Source organism: Diplotaxodon limnothrissa, linkage group LG16 (genome assembly GCF_057381915.1).
Source record: "Diplotaxodon limnothrissa isolate DT_005_m linkage group LG16, D_limnothrissa_male_GT1.1, whole genome shotgun sequence".
Lineage (NCBI taxonomy): Eukaryota > Metazoa > Chordata > Actinopteri > Cichliformes > Cichlidae > Diplotaxodon > Diplotaxodon limnothrissa.
In genome coordinates, this window is record NC_140611.1 from 33,164,946 (window position 1) to 33,178,364 (window position 13,419).

At 43.6% G+C, this 13,419-nt stretch overlaps 4 protein-coding genes across 7 annotated transcripts in view; all 4 read right to left on the reverse strand.

Annotated features, from left to right (window-relative positions):
* Nucleotides 1-13,419, reverse strand: part of LOC146616506 (collagen alpha-3(VI) chain-like) — a 104,409-nt gene that overhangs the window by 19,252 nt on the left and 71,738 nt on the right. For all 3 annotated transcript variants that reach the window (XM_085375164.1, XM_085375163.1, XM_085375162.1), the window contains 2 exons: nucleotides 859-1,470; nucleotides 42-662 (listed from right to left, as the gene is read on the reverse strand). In XM_085375164.1, coding sequence (XP_085231290.1) covers nucleotides 42-662; nucleotides 859-1,470 — 1,233 coding nt within the window. The remainder of the gene's footprint in view (nucleotides 1-41; nucleotides 663-858; nucleotides 1,471-13,419) is intronic.
* Nucleotides 5,168-7,483, reverse strand: LOC146616507 (collagen alpha-3(VI) chain-like). Its single transcript, XM_085375166.1, has 3 exons — nucleotides 6,961-7,483; nucleotides 6,105-6,689; nucleotides 5,168-5,850 (listed from the first exon to the last, which is right to left on the reverse strand). The coding sequence occupies exons 1-3, from the start codon at nucleotides 7,481-7,483 to the stop codon at nucleotides 5,234-5,236; spliced, it is 1,725 nt and encodes a 574-aa protein (XP_085231292.1). The 3' UTR covers nucleotides 5,168-5,233.
* On the reverse strand, nucleotides 7,691-10,002 carry LOC146616508 (collagen alpha-3(VI) chain-like). The gene is made up of 3 exons (XM_085375167.1): nucleotides 9,480-10,002; nucleotides 8,629-9,228; nucleotides 7,691-8,374 (listed from the first exon to the last, which is right to left on the reverse strand). Exons 1-3 carry the CDS (start codon nucleotides 10,000-10,002, stop codon nucleotides 7,758-7,760), a joined length of 1,740 nt encoding a protein of 579 aa, XP_085231293.1. The 3' UTR covers nucleotides 7,691-7,757.
* LOC146616509 (collagen alpha-3(VI) chain-like) lies at nucleotides 10,211-13,372 on the reverse strand. Of its 2 annotated transcripts, XM_085375188.1 has the most exons (3): nucleotides 11,999-12,521; nucleotides 11,148-11,732; nucleotides 10,211-10,893 (listed from the first exon to the last, which is right to left on the reverse strand). In XM_085375188.1, exons 1-3 carry the CDS (start codon nucleotides 12,519-12,521, stop codon nucleotides 10,277-10,279), a joined length of 1,725 nt encoding a protein of 574 aa, XP_085231314.1. In that variant the 3' UTR covers nucleotides 10,211-10,276. The 2 variants fall into 2 exon arrangements, with proteins under 2 accessions (XP_085231314.1, XP_085231315.1); XM_085375189.1 differs by lacking the exons at nucleotides 10,211-10,893; nucleotides 11,148-11,732 and adding an exon at nucleotides 12,850-13,372 and having other exon boundaries at nucleotides 11,958-12,598.

Sequence of the window (13,419 nt, forward strand, 5' to 3'; positions counted from 1 at the left end):
GGAGTCTTAAATATACAGAATGATTACACACTATTTCTTACCTTCTGGGACACGAGTATAAATTTCAGTGATATCATCGGTGGATATTTTCTTGACTGAATCAATAAGCTGTTTTTCCACCTTTGAAAAATCTCTCAAGCTGTCAACTGTATACACAAGCTCTGGCTTCATGGAAATCTGTCTCAGTTCATCTTGGTCTGCATTTCTTGTACCAATGGCCAGAGGTGCTATCAGGCTTTTCTTGAGTTCATTGGCTGAGCTGGATACATCATCAGTAGATTTGCCAGCCGTAACTAGAATGAGGAATTGAGGCACACGTTCCTCAAGACGGCTTCCGCCTGATCTCTGGTAGACTCTTCTGGCGACAAACTCGAGAGCACGTCCTGTGTTTAGATTATTTCCACCTTTGTTTCGAAGTCTCGACACGGCCTGGAGCACTTCATTTTTTGTTGAGTGTGCATTCAATAGAAATTCTATCTTTGGATCATCGCTGTACTGAACCACTGAAACTCGGACCTTATCCAGTCCTACATCCAGCTTCTCCACAACTCTTCCTATCATATCACGGATGGAAGGGAATTCACTACGCACTGCTGTTGTGCCATCAATAAGAAATACAACATCCCTTTTTTCTCCTCCTGTGGGTACAGATGGTACTGGTGCTTGAAAGGAATAGAAGCAAAATAACACAGTCTGATTACTAATCCTGAATGGAGAGTTCCTAATAGTGTACACAGATAAATATATATAACATACAGTATGATTTGGGGTATAATTCTAGCTTTAATATAGTAGTAACACAGTAATAATATAAATGAGGACTGTGTTAACCTGTAGATTTTATTAAATTCAATTTACCTTCATAAGTTGGGAACTCTGGACGCAACCTGCTGATGTCATCATCTGACAGCTCAGTGAGTTTGTTGATTAATTCTTCTTGAACTGTGTACAGGCCAGGAAGGTCATCTATTACGTGGGCGTAATTGGAGATATACGACACCACCCTCAGCTCTGTGGGGTTCACATCCCTGGTCCCAATGCTGAATGGAAGAACTCTAGATTGTTTAAGAGAAGAAGCTGCACGACGGACATCATCTGTAGAAGGCCCACTAGACACAACAATAACAAATTGTGGAACACCATCCTGTTTTCTGCTACCCCGTGCTGCTGTCAGAATATCCTGATTGAGAAACTGTAAGGCCTGACCCAGGTTACGTTGTGTTCCACCTTGCTTCCTCATTCCCTTGATGCCATTCAAAACACCTTCTTTGGTTGTATGTGTGTTTAAATACATATTAGCCCGAGCAGTGTCACCATACTGGACCACACCAACACGGATTTTATTTTCGCCCACATTGAGACTCTCGACGACCCTGCGGATAAACTCCTGGATGATTGGAAATTCCCTTCCAACGCCATCAGATCCATCAACGAGGAACACGACATCCTTCTTGGGGCCCTGTGATGCAGCTGGAAAAGACAGAAGTTGATATTAGGCTCAGTTTCATCAATGTATGACAATAAAATGGTCGTATTGGTGGTAAATTGAGCCTACATCTTTTTTTATCATGAAGATTCTGGTGCATATTCGAAGAAATAAGTCACTTTTTTCCTGTTTTTGACAAAAAAAAAGTTGTATATCTCTTAATATATCTTACTCATTTCCAAGTTTTTCAAAACTTTCAGCTAGAAAGTTTCATAAAACCCCAAATTAGATCAAATTACGAAAATTTTACATTTCAACACCGGTTCTCCAAATGAGAAACTCAAAAAAATTAGACTTTAGGTATGACCCCAAATGAATGAAAAGAAGGCCCTTTTAAAATGTTCTTCTGATAATCAAACATTCTTGAGAGCTCTATATTTAAAAAAACAAAACAACAACATAATTTTACGTCACCCAGCAGCCTAAAGCTGTTGCAGCATAACTAACGGAGGATTCAAGGTCACCTGATCCAGGAAGTTTTTAGGACAGCGCAACACTAATTAATTACAATAGTCCAGCCTAGGAGTAATAAATTCAATAACTAGTTTGTCAGCATCACTCCGAGACTTGATGTTTTTATTTTTGTTTATTCATTTATTGCACAATTGCTGCAATAAATTTAATGTGCTGAATATGCACATTAAAGGACGTATCCTGGTCAAAAATGACTGGACAAGAACGTTTGATCTGTCTTGTGGCATCTATTGTAATACATTATTGGTTTGTAAATCACTGCACAAAAAATGCCTGAGACATTGCCTGCATTTTAATGTAAATAGTTATGTATATATTTATGTTGTTTGCAAAATTTGTACATAAGTTTTTGAAATTAAATTTATATTTGACTTTCAAGTTGGGCGCCTCCTGGGTGAGGTGTTCCAGGCATGTCCCACCGGGAGGAGGCCCCGGGGCAGACCCAGGACACGCTGGAGAGATTATATCTCTCGGCTGGCCTGGGAACGCCTTGGTATTCCCCCGGATAAGCTGGAGGAGGTGGCTGGGGAGAGGGAGGTCTGGGCCTCTTTGCTTAGGCTGCTGCCCCCGCGACCCGGCCCCGGACAAAGCGGATGAAGATGGATGGATGGATGGACTTTCAAGTTATGAAAATGATCTGTTAAACATGTTTGTGGGTATATTCAGAGAGACAGACAGATCCTATTTAAGTTTAATTGCAGGACTTTATTGAACAGTCTCAAAGAATAAGAGCTCAACAGAGCTCTGACTAATTGTCAGCCTGGCTACAGTGGTGAAAAGAAAACTGGAGTTGACTTGGTTTTAAGGATCATTGGTTAACAGTAAGATATCCTGGTTATCCAGAGATCTCTACAGTATAGATAAATTTGTATAGATAGCAACATGTTTTCTAGAGCTTACATGTTACCTGCATTAAAGTATGTGTGTGTCTGTGAGTTATACAAGGGACTCAATCACTTTTGATTGCAAACTGTCTTCATCGGTGGAGCCTCAGCATTGTAATCAGTTAGAATTCATATGCATTATTAATCATTTATAACACTTTTAATGGCATTATGAGATAAAAGAAATGAGTGGGGCTAGAATTTAGGCAACTACTCTGCATGTTGGCACATGGCATGTGACAAATTGATTCATTTCATGTATAATGATTTATATTATTAAATGCTTTTAACTATAGTAGTTCAAAAAGTGACAAATTCTACAGATGTAAAAGACGTGAGGTTATTTGGTGAAAATAGCAGTGAAAGAATCGTTGGTTTAATGGATAACAAACTAAATAAGATTGGTGGCTGGGGGATAATAATGAAAACTGCAGCCTCAAAAGACAATTTAAAATGAACTTCAACAATAAGAAGTTCAAAAGAGTGATTGACAAAAAATTAAATATCGTAGCTTAAAGCAGATGATGGAAAGTTCTGTGTTCTCACAGAAGTTCAGACGATCATACTATGTTCTCAAAGTCTTAAAGACAATAGCCTGGCCAACTTCTGTTTAAGAAAGACCAAAGCATGCTTCCAACTGGTTTGAAATGCACCAGAAAATCACATTCATTTATTTGCTTTTCCTCACTGTAGCTGAAATTAGTAACTTTTGGAGCCAGCATTAGGATGTGTCTGACAACGTACCAATTATGGTTGGTAATTCTGGGGTGACTTCAATAACTGCAACCTCCACAGAGGACTCAAGTTGCTGTTGCACTTTGGGTAGGTCAGTAAGTTCAGACACAGATAGAGCATAACTGGGCTCGCCAGTTATGGTCTGAAGTTCTCTGGGGTCAGAGCCTCGGGTTCCAATTGCAATGGTCAAGACACCCAGCTGTTTGAGAGCAGAGGCTGGTTCATCAATACTGTCAAATGATCTTCCACCAGTGATCAATATTAGGACCTGCGGAACTCCTGATGGTCGCCTGCTTCCGGCAGAGGCCGTGAAGACGTTATCCTTCAAATACCGGAGAGCTGCTCCAGTGTTGAGGGGTCGTCCGCCTTTGTGCCTCAAACCTCTGACACTGTCAAGGACCTCTCTTTTTGTGGTGTAAGTGTTCAGATAGAACTGGACGGCTGGATCGCTGCTGTACTGAACAACCGACACACGGTCTTTGCCATCATCCACACTGAGTGTGTCTACTTGTTTTTGGACAAAGTCTCTCATAGCTGGGAATCCACTTCTAGTAGCATCAGATCCATCCAGCAAAAACACCACATCCCTTCCTGCTGGCTGTCTGACCACTAAGAGACATGAGATTTACCATATGTTTAACTTGGTCAATCAAATATTTTGCAGCTAAAAAGCACCATGGTAAAAGTGAACTCTTTCTTTACAACCACAACTATTTTGTAAAAAAACAAACAAAAAAAGAACTAAAAAAAAAGAAAAAACAATCCACTGGCTGATTAAACACAGCAAAACCAAATGATTTCTTTTCACACTGTTTCCTACAATGATACTGGACTTTGAAGATGGGTCATGTTCTTACCAGTCACTGTTGGGGTCAAAGGTGTGACCCTCATTGGCACTGTGCTCAATACAGAAGAGAGCTGTTCTTGAACATTGGGAAGGTCAGTGAACTCAGACACAGATACAGCATGACTGGGCTCGCCAGTTATGGTCTGAAGTTCTCTGGGGTCAGAGCCTCGGGTTCCAATTGCAATGGTCAAGACACCCAGCTGTTTGAGAGCAGAGGCTGGTTCATCAATACTGTCAAATGATCTTCCACCAGTGATCAATATTAGGACCTGCGGAACTCCTGATGGCCGCCTGCTTCCGGCAGAGGCCGTGAAGACGTTATCCCTCAAGTACCGGAGAGCTGCTCCAGTGTTGAGGGGTCGTCCGCCTTTGTGCCTCAAACCTCTGACACTGTCAAGGACCTCTCTTTTTGTGGTGTAAGTGTTCAGATAGAACTGGACGGCTGGATCGCTGCTGTACTGAACAACTGACACACGGTCTTTGCCATCATTCACACTGAGTGTGTCTACTTGTTTTTGGACAAAGTCTCTCATAGCTGGGAATCCACTTCTAGTAGCATCAGATCCATCCAGCAAAAACACCACATCCCTTCCTGCTGGCTGTCTGACCACTAAGAGACATGAGATTTACCATATGTTTAACTTGGTCAATCAAATATTTTGCAGCTAAAGAGAAACATCTTGAAATTGAACTCTTTCTTCGCAAGCACAACTATTTTAAAAAAAAAAAGACAATCCACTAGCTAACTGAACACAGCAAATCACATTTGGTTTCTTTTCACACTGTTTCCTACCATGATACTGGAGATTACAAAGGAGTCACGTTCTTACCGGTCACTGTTGGTGTCATGGGTGTGGCCCTCACTATCACTTTGCTCATTACAGAAGAGAGCTGTTCTTGGACACTGGGAAGGTCAGTGAACTCGGACACTGACAGAGCATAACTGGGCTCATATGATATTTTCTGCAGCTCTCTAGCATCTGAGGTCCTAGTTCCAATGCCAATCACATAAATGCCCTGCTGTTTGAGAGCTGAGGCTGGGCTATCTACATTGTCAAAAGACCTTCCCCCAGTTAGTAAGATCAATATCTGTGGGACACCCTGCAGGCGTCTACTTCCAGAGGAGTTTGTAAAGACGTTGTCTCTGACGTATTGGAGAGCTGCCCCAGTGTTTAGGGGTCTTCCTCCTCTGTGTCTAAGCCCTCTGACCGAGTCCACCACATCCTCCCTTGTGGTATATGTGTTCAGATAGAAATGGACCCCTGGTTCTCTGCTGTACTGGACCACAGAGACATGGTCTTTGTTTTCTCCCACATTGATTTTCTCCACCACTCTCTCTACAAAATCACGCATGGCAGGAAAGCCATTCCTTGTGCCATCAGAACCATCCAGAAGGAATACAATATCTTTTATGACACGTGAAGCTGAGAAAAGACAGTAGGACAAAAAAATGAAAACCTTTCACAAAGCTTGTGAAATTATCTTTCACTGGCACACTAATATTTTAACAACACTAGCCTGGCCTACTTCTGTTTTAGAAAGACCACAGCATGCTACCAACTGGTTTGAAATGCACAAAAAACCTATACAAACATCACATTCATTTATTTGCTTTTCCTCACTGTAGCTGAAATTAGCAACTTTTGGAGCCAGCAATAGGATGTGTCTGACAACGTACCAATTACGGTTGATAATTCTGGGCTGACTTCAAAAACTGCAGCTTCCACAGAGGACTCAAGTTGCTGTTGCACTTTGGGTAGGTCAGTAAGTTCAGACACAGATAGAGCATAACTGGGCTCGCCAGTTATGGTCTGAAGTTCTCTGGGGTCAGAGCCTCGGGTTCCAATTGCAATGGTCAAGACACCCAGCTGTTTGAGAGCAGAGGCTGGTTCATCAATACTGTCAAATGATCTTCCACCAGTGATCAATATTAGGACCTGCGGAACTCCTGAGGGCCGCCTGCTTCCGGCAGAGGCCGTGAAGACGTTATCCCTCAAGTACCGGAGAGCTGCTCCAGTGTTGAGGGGTCGTCCGCCTTTGTGCCTCAAACCTCTGACACTGTCAAGGACCTCTCTTTTTGTGGTGTACGTGTTAAGATAGAACTGGACGGCTGGATCGCTGCTGTACTGAACAACCGACACACGGTCTTTGCCATCAGCCACACTGAGTGTGTCTACTTGTTTTTGGACAAAGTCTCTCATAGCTGGGAATCCACTTCTAGTAGCATCAGATCCATCCAGCAAAAACACCACATCCCTTCCTGCTGGCTGTCTGACCACTAAGAGACATGAGATTTACCATATGTTTAACTTGGTCAATCAAATATTTTGCAGCTAAAAAGCACCATGGTAAAAGTGAACTCTTTCTTTACAACCACAACTATTTTATAAAAAAAACAAAAAACAAAACGAAAACAGAACAAAAAAAAAGAAAAAACAATCCACTGGCTGATTAAACACAGCAAAACCAAATGATTTCTTTTCACACTGTTTCCTACAATGATACTGGACTTTGAAGATGGGTCATGTTCTTACCAGTCACTGTTGGGGTCAAAGGTGTGACCCTCATTGGCACTGTGCTCATTACAGAAGAGAGCTGTTCTTGAACATTGGGAAGGTCAGTGAACTCAGACACAGATACAGCATGACTGGGCTCGCCAGTTATGGTCTGAAGTTCTCTGGGGTCAGAGCCTCGGGTTCCAATTGCAATGGTCAAGACACCCAGCTGTTTGAGAGCAGAGGCTGGTTCATCAATACTGTCAAATGATCTTCCACCAGTGATCAATATTAGGACCTGCGGAACTCCTGATGGCCGCCTGCTTCCGGCAGAGGCCGTGAAGACGTTATCCCTCAAGTACCGGAGAGCTGCTCCAGTGTTGAGGGGTCGTCCGCCTTTGTGCCTCAAACCTCTGACACTGTCAAGGACCTCTCTTTTTGTGGTGTACGTGTTCAGATAGAACTGGATGGCTGGATCACTGCTGTACTGAACAACCGACACACGGTCTTTGCCATCATCCACACTGAGTGTGTCTACTTGTTTTTGGACAAAGTCTCTCATAGCTGGGAATCCACTTCTAGTAGCATCAGATCCATCCAGCAAAAACACCACATCCCTTCCTGCTGGCTGTCTGACCACTAAGAGACATGAGATTTACCATATGTTTAACTTGGTCAATCAAATATTTTGCAGCTAAAGAGAAACATCTTGAAATTGAACTCTTTCTTCGCAAGCACAACTATTTTGTAAAGAAAAAAACAATCCACTAGCTAACTGAACACAGCAAATCACATTTGGTTTCTTTTCACACTGTTTCCTACCATGATACTGGAGATTACAAAGGAGTCACGTTCTTACCGGTCACTGTTGGTGTCATGGGCGTGGCCCTCACTATCACTTTGCTCATTACAGAAGAGAGCTGTTCTTGGACACTGGGAAGGTCAGTGAACTCGGACACTGACAGAGCATAACTGGGCTCATATGATATTTTCTGCAGCTCTCTAGCATCTGAGGTCCTAGTTCCAATGCCAATCACATAAATGCCCTGCTGTTTGAGAGCTGAGGCTGGGCTATCTACATTGTCAAAAGACCTTCCCCCAGTTAGTAAGATCAATATCTGTGGGACACCCTGCAGGCGTCTACTTCCAGAGGAGTTTGTAAAGACGTTGTCTCTGACGTATTGCAGAGCTGCCCCAGTGTTTAGGGGTCTTCCTCCTCTGTGTCTAAGCCCTCTGACCGAGTCCACCACATCCTCCCTTGTGGTATATGTGTTCAGATAGAAATGGACCTCTGGTTCTCTGCTGTACTGGACCACAGAGACATGGTCTTTGTTTTCTCCCACATTGATTTTCTCCACCACTCTCTCTACAAAATCACGCATGGCAGGAAAGCCATTCCTTGTGCCATCAGAACCATCCAGAAGGAATACAATATCTTTTCTGTCACGTGAAGCTGAGAAAAGACAGTAGGACAAAAAAATGAAAACCTTTCACAAAGCTTGTAAGATTATCTTTCACTGGCACACTAATATTTTAACAACACTAGCCTGGCCTACTTCTGTTTTAGAAAGACCACAGCATGCTACCAACTGGTTTGAAATGCACAAAAAACCTATACACACATCACATTCATTTATTTGCTTTTCCTCACTGTAGCTGAAATTAGTAACTTTTGGAGCCAGCAATAGGATGTGTCTGACAACGTACCAATTACGGTTGGTAATTCTGGGGTGACTTCAAAAACTGCAGCTTCCACAGAGGACTCAAGTTGCTGTTGCACTTTGGGTAGGTCAGTAAGTTCAGACACAGATAGAGCATAACTGGGCTCGCCAGTTATGGTCTGAAGTTCTCTGGGGTCAGAGCCTCGGGTTCCAATTGCAATGGTCAAGACACCCAGCTGTTTGAGAGCAGAGGCTGGTTCATCAATACTGTCAAATGATCTTCCACCAGTGATCAATATTAGAACCTGCGGAACTCCTGATGGCTGCCTGCTTCCGGCAGAGGCCGTGAAGACGTTATCCCTCAAGTACCGGAGAGCTGCTCCAGTGTTGAGGGGTCGTCCGCCTTTGTGCCTCAAACCTCTGACACTGTCAAGGACCTCTCTTTTTGTGGTGTAAGTGTTCAGATAGAACTGGACGGCTGGATCGCTGCTGTACTGAACAACCGACACACGGTCTTTGCCATCATCCACACTGAGTGTGTCTACTTGTTTTTGGACAAAGTCTCTCATAGCTGGGAATCCACTTCTAGTAGCATCAGATCCATCCAGCAAAAACACCACATCCCTTCCTGCTGGCTGTCTGACCACTAAGAGACATGAGATTTACCATATGTTTAACTTGGTCAATCAAATATTTTGCAGCTAAAAAGCACCATGGTAAAATTGAACACTTCCTTTACAACCACAACTATTTTATAAAAAAAACAAAAAACGAAAACAGAACAAAAAAAAAGAAAAAACAATCCACTGGCTGATTAAACACAGCAAAACCAAATGATTTCTTTTCACACTGTTTCCTACAATGATACTGGACTTTGAAGATGGGTCATGTTCTTACCAGTCACTGTTGGGGTCAAAGGTGTGACCCTCATTGGCACTGTGCTCATTACAGAAGAGAGCTGTTCTTGAACATTGGGAAGGTCAGTGAACTCAGACACAGATACAGCATGACTGGGCTCGCCAGTTATGGTCTGAAGTTCTCTGGGGTCAGAGCCTCGGGTTCCAATTGCAATGGTCAAGACACCCAGCTGTTTGAGAGCAGAGGCTGGTTCATCAATACTGTCAAATGATCTTCCACCAGTGATCAATATTAGGACCTGCGGAACTCCTGATGGCCGCCTGCTTCCGGCAGAGGCCGTGAAGACGTTATCCCTCAAGTACCGGAGAGCTGCTCCAGTGTTGAGGGGTCGTCCGCCTTTGTGCCTCAAACCTCTGACACTGTCAAGGACCTCTCTTTTTGTGGTGTACGTGTTCAGATAGAACTGGATGGCTGGATCACTGCTGTACTGAACAACCGACACACGGTCTTTGCCATCATCCACACTGAGTGTGTCTACTTGTTTTTGGACAAAGTCTCTCATAGCTGGGAATCCACTTCTAGTAGCATCAGATCCATCCAGCAAAAACACCACATCCCTTCCTGCTGGCTGTCTGACCACTAAGAGACATGAGATTTACCATATGTTTAACTTGGTCAATCAAATATTTTGCAGCTAAAGAGAAACATCTTGAAATTGAACTCTTTCTTCGCAAGCACAACTATTTTGTAAAGAAAAAAACAATCCACTAGCTAACTGAACACAGCAAATCACATTTGGTTTCTTTTCACACTGTTTCCTACCATGATACTGGAGATTACAAAGGAGTCACGTTCTTACCGGTCACTGTTGGTGTCATGGGCGTGGCCCTCACTATCACTTTGCTCATTACAGAAGAGAGCTGTTCTTGGACACTGGGAAGGTCAGTAAACTCGGACACTGACAGAGCATAACTGGGCTCATATGATATTTTCTGCAGCTCTCTAGCATCTGAGGTCCTAGTTCCAATGCCAATCACATAAATGCCCTGCTGTGTGAGAGCTGAGGCTGGGCTATCTACATTGTCAAAAGACCTTCCCCCAGTTAGTAAGATCAATATCTGTGGGACACCCTGCAGGCGTCTACTTCCAGAGGAGTTTGTAAAGACGTTGTCTCTGACGTATTGGAGAGCTGCCCCAGTGTTTAGGGGTCTTCCTCCTCTGTGTCTAAGCCCTCTGACCGAGTCCACCACATCCTCCCTTGTGGTATATGTGTTCAGATAGAAATGGACCTCTGGTTCTCTGCTGTACTGGACCACAGAGACATGGTCTTTGTTTTCTCCCACATTGATTTTCTCCACCACACTCTCTACAAAATCACGCATGGCAGGAAAGCCATTCCTTGTGCCATCAGAACCATCCAGAAGGAATACAATATCTTTTCTGTCACGTGAAGCTGAGAAAAGACAGTAGGACAAAAAAATGAAAACCTTTCACAAAGCTTGTGAGATTATCTTTCACTGGCACACTAATATTTTAACAACACTAGCCTGGCCTACTTCTGTTTTAGAAAGACCACAGCATGCTACCAACTGGTTTGAAATGCACAAAAAACCTATACACACATCACATTCATTTATTTGCTTTTCCTCACTGTAGCTGAAATTAGTAACTTTTGGAGCCAGCAATAGGATGTGTCTGACAACGTACCAATTACGGTTGGTAATTCTGGGGTGACTTCAAAAACTGCAGCTTCCACAGAGGACTCAAGTTGCTGTTGCACTTTGGGTAGGTCAGTAAGTTCAGACACAGATAGAGCATAACTGGGCTCGCCAGTTATGGTCTGAAGTTCTCTGGGGTCAGAGCCTCGGGTTCCAATTGCAATGGTCAAGACACCCAGCTGTTTGAGAGCAGAGGCTGGTTCATCAATACTGTCAAATGATCTTCCACCAGTGATCAATATTAGAACCTGCGGAACTCCTGATGGCTGCCTGCTTCCGGCAGAGGCCGTGAAGACGTTATCCCTCAAGTACCGGAGAGCTGCTCCAGTGTTGAGGGGTCGTCCGCCTTTGTGCCTCAAACCTCTGACACTGTCAAGGACCTCTCTTTTTGTGGTGTAAGTGTTCAGATAGAACTGGACGGCTGGATCGCTGCTGTACTGAACAACCGACACACGGTCTTTGCCATCATCCACACTGAGTGTGTCTACTTGTTTTTGGACAAAGTCTCTCATAGCTGGGAATCCACTTCTAGTAGCATCAGATCCATCCAGCAAAAACACCACATCCCTTCCTGCTGGCTGTCTGACCACTAAGAGACATGAGATTTACCATATGTTTAACTTGGTCAATCAAATATTTTGCAGCTAAAAAGCACCATGGTAAAATTGAACACTTTCTTTACAACCACAACTATTTTATAAAAAAAACAAAAAACGAAAACAGAACAAAAAAAAAGAAAAAACAATCCACTGGCTGATTAAACACAGCAAAACCAAATGATTTCTTTTCACACTGTTTCCTACAATGATACTGGACTTTGAAGATGGGTCATGTTCTTACCAGTCACTGTTGGGGTCAAAGGTGTGACCCTCATTGGCACTGTGCTCATTACAGAAGAGAGCTGTTCTTGAACATTGGGAAGGTCAGTGAACTCAGACACAGATACAGCATGACTGGGCTCGCCAGTTATGGTCTGAAGTTCTCTGGGGTCAGAGCCTCGGGTTCCAATTGCAATGGTCAAGACACCCAGCTGTTTGAGAGCAGAGGCTGGTTCATCAATACTGTCAAATGATCTTCCACCAGTGATCAATATTAGGACCTGCGGAACTCCTGATGGCCGCCTGCTTCCGGCAGAGGCCGTGAAGACGTTATCCCTCAAGTACCGGAGAGCTGCTCCAGTGTTGAGGGGTCGTCCGCCTTTGTGCCTCAAACCTCTGACACTGTCAAGGACCTCTCTTTTTGTGGTGTACGTGTTCAGATAGAACTGGATGGCTGGATCACTGCTGTACTGAACAACCGACACACGGTCTTTGCCATCATCCACACTGAGTGTGTCTACTTGTTTTTGGACAAAGTCTCTCATAGCTGGGAATCCACTTCTAGTAGCATCAGATCCATCCAGCAAAAACACCACATCCCTTCCTGCTGGCTGTCTGACCACTAAGAGACATGAGATTTACCATATGTTTAACTTGGTCAATCAAATATTTTGCAGCTAAAAAGCACCATGGTAAAATTGAACACTTTCTTTACAACCACAACTATTTTATAAAAAAAACAAAAAACGAAAACAGAACAAAAAAAAAGAAAAAACAATCCACTGGCTGATTAAACACAGCAAAACCAAATGATTTCTTTTCACACTGTTTCCTACAATGATACTGGACTTTGAAGATGGGTCATGTTCTTACCAGTCACTGTTGGGGTCAAAGGTGTGACCCTCATTGGCACTGTGCTCATTACAGAAGAGAGCTGTTCTTGAACATTGGGAAGGTCAGTGAACTCAGACACAGATACAGCATGACTGGGCTCGCCAGTTATGGTCTGAAGTTCTCTGGGGTCAGAGCCTCGGGTTCCAATTGCAATGGTCAAGACACCCAGCTGTTTGAGAGCAGAGGCTGGTTCATCAATACTGTCAAATGATCTTCCACCAGTGATCAATATTAGGACCTGCAGAACTCCTGATGGCCGCCTGCTTCCGGCAGAGGCCGTGAAGACGTTATCCCTCAAGTACCGGAGAGCTGCTCCAGTGTTGAGGGGTCGTCCGCCTTTGTGCCTCAAACCTCTGACACTGTCAAGGACCTCTCTTTTTGTGGTGTACGTGTTCAGATAGAACTGGATGGCTGGATCACTGCTGTACTGAACAACCGACACACGGTCTTTGCCATCATCCACACTGAGTGTGTCTACTTGTTTTTGGACAAAGTCTCTCATAGCTGGGAATCCACTTCTAGTAGCATCAGATCCATCCAGCAAAAACA

Excerpts from the sequence above, each read along its gene's own strand:
- LOC146616507 (XM_085375166.1), bottom strand. The coding sequence starts at position 7,483 with ATGAGAGACTTTGTCCAAAAACAAGTAGACACACTCAGTGTGGATGAT. Across the intron at positions 6,690-6,960 it reads TTTGACCCCAACAGTGACTG|CAGGAAGGGATGTGGTGTTT; the intron begins GTAAGAACATGA and ends TCAGACAGCCAG. Across the intron at positions 5,851-6,104 it reads AGAATTATCAACCGTAATTG|CTTCACGTGTCATAAAAGAT; the intron begins GTACGTTGTCAG and ends GTCTTTTCTCAG.
- LOC146616508 (XM_085375167.1), bottom strand. The coding sequence starts at position 10,002 with ATGAGAGACTTTGTCCAAAAACAAGTAGACACACTCAGTGTGGATGAT. Across the intron at positions 9,229-9,479 it reads TTTGACCCCAACAGTGACTG|TGGTCAGACAGCCAGCAGGA; the intron begins GTAAGAACATGA and ends CATGTCTCTTAG. Across the intron at positions 8,375-8,628 it reads AGAATTACCAACCGTAATTG|CTTCACGTGACAGAAAAGAT; the intron begins GTACGTTGTCAG and ends GTCTTTTCTCAG.
- LOC146616509 (XM_085375188.1), bottom strand. The coding sequence starts at position 12,521 with ATGAGAGACTTTGTCCAAAAACAAGTAGACACACTCAGTGTGGATGAT. Across the intron at positions 11,733-11,998 it reads TTTGACCCCAACAGTGACTG|CAGGAAGGGATGTGGTGTTT; the intron begins GTAAGAACATGA and ends TCAGACAGCCAG. Across the intron at positions 10,894-11,147 it reads AGAATTACCAACCGTAATTG|CTTCACGTGACAGAAAAGAT; the intron begins GTACGTTGTCAG and ends GTCTTTTCTCAG.